We start from the raw sequence: 15,722 nt of genomic DNA, 5'->3' as shown, positions 1-15,722 counted from the left end.
TAATTAGCGCTTCCATCATCTTTCCTGGGACTGAGGTCAAGCTCACCGGCCTGTAGTTTCCTGGGTCTCCCCTTGAGCCTTTCTTGAAGATGGGCGTGACATTTGTTATTTTCCAGTCCTCCGGAATCTCTCCAGTTTTTAAGGATAGGTTGCATATTTGTCGAAGTGGCTCAGCTATTTCGTTCCTTAGTTCCTTGAGTACCCTTGGGTGAATGCCGTCCGGACCTGGCGATTTGTCACTCTTTAGCCTATCTGCCTGAGGACATCCACCTTGCTCACCTCTAGTTGGACCAGATTTTCATCCTGATCTCCTTTTACGATCTCCTCGGGTTCCGGAATGTTGGTTGTGTCCTCCCTCGTGAAAACTGACGTGAAGAACTCATTTAACCTGTCAGCTATCTCCTTTTCTTCTTTTACCACTCTCTTTCTGTCTCCATCATCCAAGGGTCCCACTTCCTCCCTTGCTGGTTGCTTCCCCTTAACGTACCTGAAGAATGATTTGAAGTTTGTCGCTTCCCCCGCCAGTCTCTCTTCATATTCTCTTTTTGCTTTCCTAACCACTCGGTGACACTCCTTTTGGTGTTTTTTATGCTCCTTTTGGTTGTCATCTGTTTTGTCCTTTTTCCATTTTTTGAAGGATGCTTTTTTGTCACTTACCGCCTTTTTCACTGCATTTGTTATCCACACTGGGTTTTTGTTCTATTTTTTTTGCACCCTTTCCTGAACTTGGGGATGCACAGGTTCTGTGCTTCGTGCACCGTGCCCTTGAGTAGGGTCCAGGCTTTTTCTACGGACTCCATCTTCCTTGCGTTGTCGTTGAGTTTCTTTCCCACCATTTTCCTCATGGCCTCATAATTCTCTTTTTTGAAGTTGAGTGCTGTCGTTGTAGTTCTTTTCACCTTGGATGTTCCAAATTCTAGCTTGTACTGGATCATGTTGTGATCGCTGTTTCCTAGTGGGGCTAGTACCTCCACCTCCTTAGTGGGTCCCCCTAGTCCGTTGAAGATTAGGTCAATGGACTAGGGGGACCCGCTAAGGAGGTGGCGGTACTAGTCCCACTAGGAAACAGCGATCACAACACTCTCGCTAAAAGTATAAAACTTATTAAAATTACCACCATAATCAGCGTGCTGATAGTTCTTCAAAGACGTTACACAAAGGCATGCGCTAAGGTGTGCAGCCTTTGACTTGCGCCTTAGAAGCCATGACGAATGGCAGCACGCCATTACGCGCTGGGTTTTTTAAAGTGCTCAGCATCAGAGTTTAAAGTCCAAAGGGGGCAGATCAAGCTCACACACCCAGGATAGCCCGCTGGAGAGCAAAATAGATGGTAAAAGGGCTCCCATGCTGAATTTTTAAAATGCTCAGCATCAGAGTTTAAAGTCCAAAGGAAGCGGAGCAAGCTCACACGCCCAGGATGGCTCGTTGGAGAGTAAAGTAGATGGTAGAAGGGCTCCCGCGCCACCGAAGCTATCACTGAGTGCACCCTCTCTATGCGGAATTGAGGCACTTTCAACCACCTTGAGGTCCAGAATTGGTCTTCAATTGTCAGAGCCTTTCTTTGGAACGATGATGTAAATTGAGTATCTCCCAGTGCCCGAGTCTCGCAATATCTAATAATTTGCAGACTTTCGCCTACACCCAAACCGTCTTCTTAGGGCAGCCCGCCAGGGAATCCAGAAAATACTTGGTCAGAGGACAGAGAAACTCCAGTTGTAATCATCTCCAAGAACCACCAAGACCCAGCAGTTGGAGGTAATGGCCTGCCATTCCGCCAGAAAAGCCGACAACTACCCCCTGATGCGCAGTGTGGGGGGGGGAAGAGACACTGGCCTGGCATCAGAATTGCTTCTTTGCAGGAGCCGCCAGACAACTTCCCATGGACAGCTGACATTGAGACTGCTGAAGCTCGCTGGCAGATTGCTGGCAGCTGAAAATAACAGTTGGCCTGCAAAAGGCCCAGAGTATGGACAAGAGTGCTTGAAGGGACAAAAATTTGAATGCCCTAAACCCTTAAAAGGGCGGGATCTATTCACAGGCAACGACTTGGGCCTGCGATCCTCCACACTGGCCATAAGATTCATCCAGACACTGTGCCGAACAGCAACTGTCCTTTAAAGGGCAACCGGTTCAAAGTTGCTTTAGAAGACAAATCACCAGACCACTGGCTGATCTAGAGCATCCTACAAGATGAAAAGGAATAGGTGGAAGCTTAGCAAAGACTTTCAAGATGTCATACAAGGCTTCAACCATATAATCCACTTCCAAAATTATGAAATCCAAGTCACGAAGCACCACAGTGTCAGGATCATGGCGCAGCTTGGAATGGCATGCTCAAGCCACAAAAGCAGAGGCCGACACTGCCCTAACACCAGTCGCCGCCGAATCAAACAGATGCTTAAGGACAAAATCCACACCTCGGTCCTGAATATCCTTCAGAACTACTCCTCCATCAATGGGGAGAGAAATGCACTTGGTGACCTGCACAACCAAGGAATCCACCTTTGAAGAAACAAAACGCTTGTTAAAAGGCATCTGCAATGGGATAAAACCGTGCCATGGTACAAGCACATTTCAAGGGACCCTCAGGAGTCTCCCAGATGTCCGTAAGAATCCAAACGAGGGCAGGGTGATCAGGAAGAGAGGCAGATTGTGACCTCTGATCAATCATGAGGGAACATTCTGTCGTGACAGGCTGCACAAATTGTAGCTGTAATTCCTGGAGAGATTCAGTGATCAAACCCACAAGATGTGATGCTTGCGTTTCGCTGTAGCATTGCCTGCGCACTCCCCAGGGCCACACACACACACAAACACACCCCACTATTTTTGCAGGAGTTGGGGCAGAAGGCGCTAGAAGACCCTTTTTGGAGGTCAAAGGCAGCGAATCTGGGCAAGCCTTGCACCCCTCTCAAGCCACAGCGCACATGTCACACAGAAGCGCAACCGACGGCTATCCACCACAAATGAGGCATGAATCTTTAACATCCTACCCTAGAGAGGTCATCTACATGTTTTTCTTTCAAAAACTAAGCTGGCAAGTATAAAAAATAAAATTAAATCGGGAAAAGTCCAAGACGGCCACCAAGGGTGTCGGTTTTGACTAAAACCAGAAAGAACCTTCAAAAATGGCGATTTTAGGAGTGGGGTTGGGGGTAGGGCATGCAGAGAAACTACTCCAAAACCTCTTTTTAAGAACCCCCCCAAAATTGTTGATTCTGTCAGCCTGTACTCACAGAACCATGTGCTGACTGGAAAACACTGCAGACAGCGCTGAAACAGCTCACAGGGAGATCCTCTGCCTCAAATAGCTGGAAAACTGTACTCCAAGTCTTCTGACTGCCCCACCAGCTGGACCTCAACAACCGGGAACCTCCACCACCCTTGGACACGCTGTGAAGATGCCTGGTGGAGGAACAGTCTGGCTCCGATCCCAGGCATGCCTCTAAGGAGCCACGAAGCCTACACTCAACCCACTAGTGGATGAACCTGGGGTGAGCTAGCTTCCAAGTGAATGGTCCCTAAGCCCTGATCTGATGTGCAGGCTGTCCAGGGGGTTTACTGACAATCAGGGAACTCCCCAGAAGCAGACTTTTCCAAAGTTCTGTGATCTCCCGCAGTCAAAGCTGTTCCCGCAGGGAACTTCTGTAGCACGAGGGCGAAAACCACAAACACAAAGACTGAAATTACTCAAAATAAAACATGAGCAGAAAAGAGAAGCCTGACTCGTAGGAAGGAAAACTGATGCTTACAGGGACAGTGAGGAGGTAAGACGTTTGAGGGTTCCTACAAAGTACTGGTGGGTAGATGGAAATAACCCACTGGTCCCAGAATAAAGTGGGATTGTACAATAAATTTTCAATCCAGCTCATTTAACTAGTTTCCTGGCCTCCACAAGAGGCCTCTGTGGTCTACCTCACCACACAGTTCTGCATTGCTGATCTTTTTGCAAATTGCTGATCTTTTGCATTGCTGATCTTTTTGCAAATTGTTTCTGCAATTTTCTGTAGCTCTTCTCCCAGGTGTGGGCATGAGCATCATTTGATATATGTTTATGGTATTTTTGTTAGGTATTGTATGTGTATTTTCTAACAATATCAGCTTTCCTGTACAAGATGTACTCTTGGTAATAACAAAATAGTAGTTATAAATTTTAAAACAGTCATCTAATAACATTACCTCTGGAACTTTAAGGAGACCCATGGAAGCATAATAATTAGCCACAATACAGGCACGCAGTTTATCCATCATTCTTCTTGCCTCAATCAGTCGCTAATTGTAAAAACAAAAAGGATAATGTAAGGAAGACCAAAAGAGCACATTTTAGTTTATCAACTTTTGCTAAGTCATTTAAATACCAACCTGATCAATCACTTCAATCTCATGTTCCTTGTTCTTCATTTCAATAGCGAACTGTTCTTTAATAATAGCCTCAATCCTCTGAACAGCAGCATCTCGACCTTTCAAAAGGGAATGGAAATATTTACTACTAGTGTTTTAGCCCGTTATATTCGTTATAGTAACGGGTGCTAGAATAGCCCCACCTATACCCTGACTCTGACCCCACCCATGCCCTGCCTCTATCATGCCCGGACCCTACCTCCCACTGATCCCAGTCCCACCACCTCACCTTTCACCATTTCCTTTGTACCCTTGCATTTATCACCCGACAGGGTTTTTACTTACCCGAGGAGGCAGCAGCAGTCCTGACATACTAACCTTTCCTCCCTCAGTGCCCCAAAGCAGCAGTTGTCCTACCGCTTTTGCCATCTTTCCCTTTCCTGTCCCCCTCTGTCCTTCCCCAAGACCATCTCTCTCTCCTGCCCCCTCTCCACACTCCCTGAAGTCTATCTCTCCCTGGTCAGAGCATTGCCTGTGTTGGGTTGTTTGGGTTTTTTTAAAGACATTTAAATATAGAGCACTAATTTCTCCTTCAGATCCCAAGAGGAATGTGGTTTTTAAATGGTTTGGGCCAGTTTTCCAAACATTTGACTCAGTGCAAAGAAAAAAAAAGAACAGGAAGTATTTGTCATTAGATGGAGTCTGACATTCCAGGAACCAAAAAAAAATAAAAAAAATCACAACTTCATTGCTGTAGGCCAGAAAATGGCAAGTATTTGCCAGGCATGGGGAAAAAAACTTCTGCTTGGACCGGAGATCCTAAAGAATTGTTCAAAAGATCGCTATCTATTTTCTATAGAAGGAGAAGAAGAAGAAAAAAAAAAAAAAAAGACAGGCTGTGATGATGTTAATTCATTTGAACCTGTTACACGATTTCGCCCCTCAGGAGAAGGAGCACGCAACGTGGCCAGGCTCCGGATCGGCTCTGCACTGGGAGGCTGATCGCAGCTGGGGCATATGCCCAGGGAAGACTTTAAAAATGTGGCTCAGAGGGACCCGGGCAACCCTCGCTGCAGCCACGAGCCCATCGGGTCCTCTACCGAGGGAACAATGCCACGCCACTCACCGGCCCGTCGCTCTCCAGCAGCAATCCCGCCATCTTGTTGAAGAGTGCCGAGCGGTGACGGAGGTGACGGTGGATTAGCTGCTGGAGGAGGAGAATGGCGGGGAAGGGAGAGCAGGTTCAGGGCTGCCAGGGGGAGGGAAGAGAGGAGGAGTGAGCCCGGCTGAGACTGGCAGGAAGAGGAAGGCGGGGCAGGTGAGGCTATCAGGCAAGGAAGAGAGGGGATGCGAGGTGTGAGGCTGGGCAGTCAATGGAGATGGGGGAGTCAGGGTTAAGACTGGCTGGCAATGGGAGAGAGAGAGATGCCAGGTATGAGGCTGGACAGTCAATGGAGATGGGGGTCAGGGTTGAGACTGGCAGGCAATGGGAGAGAGAGAGAGAGATTTGCACGCATGCGCACTCCTACCTGCAGGAGATTACAGTGCACGGAAAACGGGCGCACGCAGGTGGGAGTGCGCATGCGCGGCTTAAGGTTTTATTATATTAGATATGCTGCTAGAGAAAAGAATTTCTGCACCAATTTGCTCATGCATACAAATAAATAGTAAGTTTTTTAAGAAGTTCCTTTCAGCAAAATATGGTATGAGAAGGAGGATGTCATCTGCATAAGATAGTAAGCATTTGATATTGTTGAAATTAATGTGACCTAAGGAAGGAACTCATGAAGAGGTTGTATAGTATTTGAGTGGCAATCCTTGAGGGATGCCACAGAATGCTTTCCAGCTTCTGGAAAATGTTCCATCTTTCCAGACGAGGTACTTCTTATTCTGTAGGAAATCTTTGAACCAGCTTAAAACAGTGCCCTCAATGCCAATTTAATTTGGTTAAAAGTAGGTGGTAGTTGATTGAGTCAAAAGTAGCTGATATATCAAATTGGAGAAGAACTGCCCGGTGTCCCATGCTTAAGGTTTGCTTGATTTTGGTGATTAAGGTCAATAGAAGAAGTCCTGTGCTATGTTGTGACTGAAACCCAACTGTGAAAGATAGAGGGAGGACAATTTTTTTAATATGTAATGTAATGTAATTTATTTCTTATATACCGCTAATCCGTTAGGTTCTAAGCGGTTTACAGAAAATATACATTAAAATTATAAATAAGAAAGGTACTTAAAAATTCCCTTACTGTACCGAAGGCTCACAATCTAGCTAAAGTACCTGGAGAGTAATAAAGAAGTGAAAAGTAGAGATAGAGGAAAAAAAATAAAAATAAACATTCTAACAGGACTGCATTGATCTAAATACTTTGGAAAGGTAGAAGAAAGGAGAGAAAGGAATAGATGCAGAAGGAGGAACCGTTGAACAACAGAATTCTGGAGAAATTTAAATGATAGAAATAGAACATAACAAAACAAGTGGCAAAACAATAAATAAGATTAAAAATAATTCATAAACTGGAAAAAAAAAGGAAAAGAAAACATTGTCTTCAATCCACGGTTTCAGCGTCAGTGATGAAGTGGAGCAAGTAAGTTTAGGAGGAGCGATGACGTTCCCAGAAAAAGGGCTTCTTCTCCAAGGAGACTGCCCCAGATGAGGCCCATGGTGACTACAAGATTTCCTCCTCTGCGGAAAAGCCGCCCTGTACTGATTGTCGGTGTGTGCTGGCGCCACTGGAACTGGAGCTGACAGGGGACCCATGCCCTGCTGTTGCTGCGTTCATCACAGCGCACAGACTGTGTGACACTGGCAGGAAGCTCTGGAGAAAAGCCGGGCTCATGGACGAAAAGACTCCGGGGCAGAAGTTCCCAGACTCCGGGCCGGGCAAGCGCCAATCAGACCACCGCCGCCGAAGTTAAGTGCGCATGAGACAGGCGGAGGCGGCGAAAAGGACTGCACCGACCAAGGAGTGCTGAAGCCGGATATTGGGGGTGACCGGCCATCTCCTGTCTCAGGCAGTCCGCTGAATCCATATATAAATTGAGAGTTGTTTGCAGACATGCACTTTTACAAGTTTAGTAAGTATAGATATACTGGCAATAAGTCTGCAATTTGAAGGATTTGAGAGATCTGTGTTTTGGGTCTTGGGAATCAGTGTGAGGGCAATATGACCCATTTAAAGTGGCTATGCTCTAATAGGTTATTTAAGAGTTTGGTCAGCCAGGATTTGATGTGATCTGGGGCATCTGCTTGATTATCTTGTCTGCTAATAAAAGAAGAGTGCATTTGTCAAGGATGCAGATTCAAGTGGATAGTTGTTTTGTTTTTTTTAACCTGTGAGGCTGTGTTAGATGTTGTTAGAGATTTGAAGATATTCCAAATTCAATAAGATATAGAGGTCTGTTGTCTTTGGATATACATTCTGGTGTTACAATGACAGTTATCTTATCAACCTTAGTTTGTACATTTGATCTTGTTTAAGAAGTCAGCCGCTAGTATTTAGGCATTTGGCTGGGAATTAATGTTGTATAGACCTAATTTTGGAGGTATAGTCATGGTGTGTATTAGGGGAAATAGTTTCTTGATATAAAAATTTTTGTTTTCTATGAAGGGGACACTGGGACTAGGGACCCCCAAAGCAAAGTGCTAAACGTATTTGGATAGAACTCTAAGAAAGGCTGGTCAGTAAATCAGAAATTCAGCTTACCAGTACGGTGTCAGGTCAAAAGCGCGCCAGGACCAAGGCGCGCGCAGACAATTGAGCGCAGCGCAGAGGCGCGCGCCGCAGAAAATTACTGTTTTTAGGGCTCCGACGGGGGGGGGCGTGGGAGGGAACCCCCCCAGTTTACTTAATAGAGATCGCGCCGCGTTGTGGGGGCGTTGTGGGGGGTTGTAACCCCCCACATTTTACTGAAAACTTCACTTTTTCCCTGTTTTTAGGGAAAAAGTTAAGTTTACAGTAAAATGTGGAGGGTTAAACCCCCCCAAACCCCCCCACAACGCCGGTGTGATCTCTATTAAGTAAACTGGGGGGGCTCCCCAACAAAAACCCCCGTCGGAGCCCCTAAAAACTGTAATTTTCTTCAGCGCGCGCCTCCGTCTTGCGCTCAGTTGTCGGCGCGTGCCTTTGTCTTTCGCGGGGTTGTCTATGAACCTACCAGTACTTGTAAAGGCAGACAATCGGCAAATCAGCAACTCACAGGGTGAGTTCCAGGAATAAAGCATGGATTTACAAGAAAGATTAGCATAGGTAAGAACCTAATCTTTCATTCTTGTACAATCTAGCTCTATTCCTGGACAAGTGGAACATAACAGAGCAATCCCAAAGAGTCAGGTTGGAACTGATGAGCCTACTGCCAAATGGAGGAGCCAAAAGCAGAATCCTACTTGGCCACATCGATCCTATAAATCTTGGTAAAAGTATGCAAACAGGATCATTTAGCAGCCCTGCAAATCTCATCCAAAGAGATCGCCGATGAATCTGCCCAAGAGGTAAAGATGGCTCTGGTAGAGTGAGTCCACACTGAAAAGATTGGGGAAGGGAGGGAAATTCTTACCAGCCACTATATAAGCAGAGAAAATCGCCACATAGATACATCTGGAAATAGTGGCTTTGGAAGCCGGCCTGTCCTTGCGGGCAGGACCCACCCATACAAACAGATGGTAAGACATGAAATTAGTTTGTGACCTCCAGGTACCGCAACAGGTTCCTGCGCACATTCAGGGACGTTAACACCTGGTTCTGCTCCCTCAAATCGGAGGAAGTAAAGGTAGGAAGCCGGATCTCCTGGTGAACGTGGAAGGCAGAAACCACTTTGGGAAGAAAAAGGAAACAGTGCACAGAATCACATTAGAATCCGTGACACGCAAAAAGGAATCCCGTCAGGAAAGAGCCTGAAGCTCAGAAACCCTGGGAGCAGAGGTAATGGGCATCAGAAAGACAGACTTGACCGTGAGATCCATTAAGGATGCATGATCCAGAGGCTCATAAGGCAGGCAAGCCAAAGAGCAGAGGACAAGGTTGAGATTCCAAGATGGACAGGGTAGCCACAGAGGGGGGCTGAAGCCACAGCGCCCCTCAGAGGCTTAGGGCATAGACAGGAAAGACAAGCAAACTGTGCCTTGAGAGAAGCCACAGCCAGGCCCTTGGTCAGACCATCCTAGAGAACACCAGTATCTGGAAAACCGATGGGACAGATGGTTACTCAAATATCTGGATGCACCACGACTGATAACAGCTCCAAGCTTTCTCATAGACCGCTACCATGCATGCCTTCTTACTATGGAAGAGAGTGGCAAGAACAGCTGAAGAGCGTTCCACTTTTCTACCACTCTCTGGATGAAGAACAACTTCCTTACATTTGTACGGAATCTATCCCCTTTCAACTTTAGAGAGTGCCTTCTCGTTCTCCCTACCTTGGAGAGGGTGAACAATCTGTCTTTATCTGCTAAGTCTATTCCCTTCAGTATTTTGAATGTTTCGATCATGTCCCCTCTCAGTCTCCTCTTTTCAAGGGAGAAGAGGCCCAGTTTCTCCAATCTCCCATTGTACGGCAACTCCTCCAGTCCCTTAACCATTTTAGTCGCTCTTCTCTGGACCCTTTCGAGTAGTACCGTGTCCTTCTTCATGTATGGTGACCAGTGCTGGACACAGTACTACAGGTGAGGGCACACCATGGCCTGGTACAGCGGCATGATAATCTTCTGTGATCTGTTCGTGATCCCCTTCTTAATCATTCCTATCATTCTGTTCGCCCTTTTCACCGCCACCACACAGTGCGCGGACAGCTTCATCGACTTGTCTATCAGAACTCCCAAGTCTCTTTCCTGGGAGGTCTCTCCAAGTACCGCCCCGGACATCCTGTATTTGTGCATGAGATTTTTGTTACCGACATGCATCACTTTACACTTATCCACGTTGAAGCTCATTTGCCATGTCGATGCCCATTTCTCAAACTTGATTATGTCACGTTGCAGATCTTCGCAATCCCCCTGTGTCTTCACTACTCTGAATAACTTCGTATCGTCTGCATATTTAATACACCTCACTCGTCATACCAATGTCCAGATTGTTTATAAAGATGTTGAAGAGCACGGGTCCAAGCATCGAGCTCTGTGGCACCTCACAGCTCTTCCAGTCCAAGTATTGTCCATTTCCCCCCCCCCCCCCCCCCACTCTCTGTTTCCTATGCTCCAGCCAGTTTTTAATCCACGTGAGTATTTCACCCTCGATTCCATGGCTCGCAATTTTCCGAAGTAGTCATTCATGTGGAAACTTGTCGAAAGCCTTCTGAAAATCCAGATAAACAATGTCGACCGGGTCACCCTTGTCTATCTGCCTGTTTACTCTCTTGAAGAAGTGCAGCAAGTTCATCAAACAAGATCTGACTTTGCTGAAACCATGCTGGCTGGTCCTCATCAGACCGTGTCCGTCAAGGTGATCAATGATGCAGTCCTTTATCAGAGCCTCTACCATCTTTCCCGGTACCGAGGTCAGACTCACCGGTCTGTAGTTTCCAGGATCTCTCCTTGAACCTTTTTTGAAGATCGGTGTAACATTCGCCACCTTCCAGTCTTCCGGAATCTTTCCCGATTTGATCGACAGATTGGCTATTAGTTGAAGCAGTTCAGCTAAAGTCTCTTTCAGTTCCTTGATGACCCTCGGATGGATGCCATCCAATCCCGGGGATTTATCGCTCTTAAACCTGTCAATCTGACTGCATACCTCTTCTAGACTGACTAGAAAAGCCTGATACCTCTTCTAGACTGACCAGAAAAGCCTGATACATCATATTCACAAATTCTGGAAGAAAATATTCACCGGTGGCAAAGGCTGCTCTGCATGCATCAGTTTTAGAGTGTTTAGCAGATTTATGAGACTTCCACCACCACCACCTCCCCGGAGCTGCACTTGTGTTTCACGGAAGTACCCTCTGCACCCTTCTTAAGCACACCGGACACTTCATTCGTGTCTCCGGTAGAAATGGAGGCAAGGAGAGCCTCTCCGGAGGAGGCAATTGCAGAATCTACATGTGATACACAGCTGCAAAACCGCCAGCCATCCGCCACAAACGAGGCATGAATTCATGCCATCATGTTCTTCTGTGGTTTGCAAAAACAAAGCTTAAGTGCAAAAAATATACTTTAAAAAAGTTTGAAGAAAATCCAAGATGGCACCGCAGGTGCCAATTTTGCACTAAAACAGCCTAGGAAAAACACAGGTAACCCTGAAAAACGGCGATTTTGTGTTTTTAAGAGGTGGAGAGGGATAAGGCTTGCAGGCAGTGGCGTACCAAGGGGGGGACGGGGGGAGTCCGCCCCGGGTGCAGCCTTAGGGGGGGGTGCACAGCCGGACAGCTCCGGAAAATTCCTGGGCTGCGATGGCACTCAGCGGCATCGGCGCCCCCCCTCTGCGACGGCACTCAGTGGCATCGGCGCACCACCTGCCCCGCAACAGCACACAAGTTCGGCGTCCTTCTCCTGGCATCAGCAGAACTTCAGATCGGCAACAGGTGTTCAGTCAAAAGCTTCCCCTGACTCAGCTTCCTGTTTCCGCCCAGGTAGTTCAGTCAGGGGAAGCTTTTGACTGAGCACCTGTTGCCGATCTGAAGTTCTGCTGATGCCAGGAGGAGGAGGCCGAACTTGAGTGCTGTCGCGGGGCAGGGGGGGTGCCGATGCCGCTGAGTACCGTCACAGAAAGGGGGGGGGCGCCGATGCCACTCAGTACCATTGCGGGGGTGGGGGCTTGCCGATCTTGTTGCCAAAATCGGAAAGGTGTGGGAGAAAGATGGGCCTGTGGTGGATGGAGAGATTGAGAGAAGGGGACAGATGATGGAAATGGGGGGGAAGAGAGAGAAGGGGACAGATGATGGAAGTGGGGGGGAAAGAGAGAGAAGGGGCAGATGATGGAAGTGGGGGGGAAGAGAGAGAAGGGGCAGATGATGGAAATGGAGAGAAGGAGGGCAGATGATGGAAGTGGGGAGAGAGAAGAGGGCAGATGATGGAAGTGGGGGAAAGAGAGAAGGGAGAGACAGAAGAGGGCAGAGGATGGAAGGAGGGGATAAATAAAAGGAGGGCATATTATGGGGGAAAAGGATTGAGTTAGGGAAATACTGGAGGGGGTTAGGGAAAGAGGTGGCGAGCTGTAGGTAGACAGTAAAAAAGGAAATTGATGAGAGGGTAGTAAGAACGTAATCTAGATGGATGCAGAAAATAAATTGAAAAGGAAAATGAGGGAAGAAAGGGATTGCAGAAGAGAGGTGTGGGAGAGGGAAGGAGAGGAAAGAGATGCCAGAACAATGGAGGTGAAAGGAGAGATGGAAGGGGGAGGCATACAGTTTCTGGAAGGGGCATAGAAGGAGAGAAGATGCCATATAGGGGCAGTGGATGGAAGGAAGAGAGTAACAAGAAGATGAGGAAAGCAGAAACCAGAGAAGACAAAGGTAGAACAAAAATTTTCTATTTATTTGTTGCTTTAGGAGACATGTGTCACTGTTTCTGTGGTGTTGCATTGTATGCAGAGTCCAGCTTCTTGCTGGTTCAATTTAACCCTTGTCTATGTATTTCTATTTTATCCCCCCTTTTACAAAATTGTGGAGCATTTTTTAGCACCTGCTGTGGTGGTAGCAGCTCTGATGCTCAGAATACTATGAGCTTCAGAGCTGTTACCACCATTGCTAAAATCCACACTACAGTTTTGTAAAAGAGGGAGGGGTTAGTTTGTGATGACATATTCCATACTAAGCGAAGGTATTTTCTGTGTTCTGTGTGTTCGAAAGACATGGTGTATTGATGTTGTACTGCTCACTGCAGTATGTAAGATGCTGCCTTTTCCTAGGTACTCATGTGTGACATGTGGTTTGTTACTAAAAATCATGTTTTTCGTACAGATGGGGGAGGTGCCAAAAAATGATGGGCCCCGGGTGTCACATATGCGAGGTATGCCACTGCTTGCAGAGAAAACACCCAAAACCCACTTTTGAAGACCCCCCAAAATCGTTAATACAAATATGCATACAGTGACTCACTGTGGCTGTGCTGCATTTAACAGAAATGGAAGGCAAGCTAACAGGCAAGCATGGAGATCTATTACCTCAGGACGCTGGGAAAACTGGACATTTCACTTCTTCCGACTGTCTTACCTGCCCAGTCACCCCTGTCAGTGACAATTCGGACCTCCAGAATAACAGGGAAGGTATGCAATCCGGTCCCGATCCCAGGCGCACCTCCCCAGAACCATGCAGCCTGCATAGCAGACAAATCAGGGGTGAGTTAGCTCCCGATCCCGGAGCCCCAATCCTGCAGGCTGTCTAAGGGGCTTACTGCAGCGGCAGGTATCCTCCCAGAAGCAGGCAATCTTATATAGAAAAGTCTGTGATCTCATGCCAAAGGATGTCCCTGCAGGGTGAATCCACAGCACTAGGCCAAGACCTGCACCTAATATAAATTTGACTAGTATTTAGAAAAAGAATAAATCACGAGCAGAAGAGACAAGACCCTACAGCTAAGGCTGTAGGAAACAAAACTGAGGCTCCAGGGAAGTGTAATAGGAGATGACCAGAGAAGGAGGGACTGGAATTTGGTTTTGAGTTCCTTACATTTTAAGGCTGGAAGAGTTACACAATTCTATGGTGTAGATTCCAGAGGTTATTGTACAAGAAGGATGTTTATCAAGGGTGTATCAAGAAGCTTAGAGAGAGAGCGTATCACACGTAGCCTGTAGAAACATTTCTGTACAACGGCACTGATCTGGTTTTTGGGTTTTTAAAAATATATTTTTATTGAAAATGGCAAATGATCCAGACAAGGAGTCACAAACAACAAAGCAACTATATAGGAAGAACAAAGGATATCAATAAAAATCCAACAATCTTCCCCAAAGAGAGAGTCCAACAGTGAACAGGCCATGTCCAGTAAAGATAAAAACAGCAGGCCATCCCGGACCCATACCACCCAGGACTGGTGGTACATCTCCAGACCAGACCACCAGCCATAGTACTTTTACTTTAGAAGACTCACCAGCCCACAAGCAAACAAGCACCAATCCAGACACCCGAAACTAAACAACAGACATACCACATGAATACCACAACCAACGCAAACATGCTAAATAAACAAACCACCCTTGCTAATCCCCCCCTCCCTTGGAGTACAGGCAAGGGAGCCTATGCACCACAGGTGGTATTCAAGAAGTGCCAATATAAGGTTAAGAGCAAAGAGCAATTAAGTATTGAGGAGATCCAGCACACCCCTCCACAAAGTAACATAGCGCCTCATGTCCAGGCGTTAGGATTTATCATAAGAACGGATCTCAAATTGAGTCATCTCCCTCAGCTTGGCCCGCCATTGTGCAGATGGGGGGGGGGGTCCTCGGAAGCCCAGTAGGTCAGAATAATCTTTTTTGCCACAAGAATAGCATTGTATAGGAATCTACATTGGGAAGGTGAAAGGCCCTGTGCCTGTAATGATCCCTGAAAGCCCAGCAGAAAGGTGCCATAATCCCATTCAATAGACTGATGGAGGACTGAGTCTAGGAGACCCAAGGGTCCCGCCAAAGGGATAACTCAGTGCACTCTAAGAAAGTGTGGATATAGGTACCAGGCCTACATTTACATTTGACACAAAGATCACTGCTTCACAATCTAAACTGCACCCCCTATGCCGTGTGATATGGACTCTTTGTAAAATTTTGTACTGCATTTCCTGATAGTCTGCGTACTTGGAAAAAAGGTAAAGGGTCCGGAAGCAGTCCAAGAATTGATTGTCGGCAAGGCACTGACCCAGATCTCCCTCCCATTGCTCCCGCAGTTTGCTCATCCCAGGGGCCCGGGATATCCGGTTGAGTACAGTTGGAGTAGCCGCAAAGATATGATCCAGTGTCCCAGAGTCCAAGCCTCCCCCACATTCCTGACGCGTAGTGGCCCAGTAGTGTCGTAGCTGAAGGAAGGAAAACAGGTACGTAGAGGGGCATCACCCATTTCGCCTGTACCTGTTGAAAGGAGGGAAAGGGAGCCTCCAAGATTTCCAGCAGCTGGCTCATTGAACGTCCATTTCCGAAACACCGACCGCCCCCAACCAGGTAGAAACCCTAAGTTACCCTTAAACAACAAATAAGGGGAGACCGCAATCGGTAAACCCTGACATCTCCACCACAACTGCCAGGCCTGCTTAAAGGGTGACAAAAAACGAGAGCAGCCCCCTGAGCGGACAGCGTGATCCAGCTGAGAGTGCAGTAATTTGAAGAACTGGAAAGGTTGGCTCCAGTCCACAACCCACCCGGAGGGAAAATAACAATCTTGCCCCATATAGCCCTCGTGGATCCAGCGCATGAGGGCAGCAACGTTGTACAACCATATATCTGGGACATTCCGCCAGCCAGCACCCT

The 15,722-nt window shown here is 47.1% G+C and overlaps 1 protein-coding gene across 9 annotated transcripts in view; it reads right to left on the bottom strand.

Moving 5' to 3' along the window:
* Positions 1–15,722, bottom strand: part of YEATS2 (YEATS domain containing 2) — a 1,675,245-nt gene that overhangs the window by 1,538,347 nt on the left and 121,176 nt on the right. For all 9 annotated transcript variants that reach the window (XM_033957686.1, XM_033957691.1, XM_033957693.1 and 6 more), the window contains exons 3-4: positions 4,363–4,460; positions 4,180–4,272 (exon numbers count right to left, since the gene is read on the bottom strand). In XM_033957686.1, coding sequence (XP_033813577.1) covers positions 4,180–4,272; positions 4,363–4,460 — 191 coding nt within the window. The remainder of the gene's footprint in view (positions 1–4,179; positions 4,273–4,362; positions 4,461–15,722) is intronic.

The sequence above is a fragment of the Geotrypetes seraphini genome, chromosome 9 (genome assembly GCF_902459505.1).
Source record: "Geotrypetes seraphini chromosome 9, aGeoSer1.1, whole genome shotgun sequence".
Lineage (NCBI taxonomy): Eukaryota > Metazoa > Chordata > Amphibia > Gymnophiona > Dermophiidae > Geotrypetes > Geotrypetes seraphini.
This window is presented reverse-complemented; position numbering and strand designations above follow the sequence as displayed.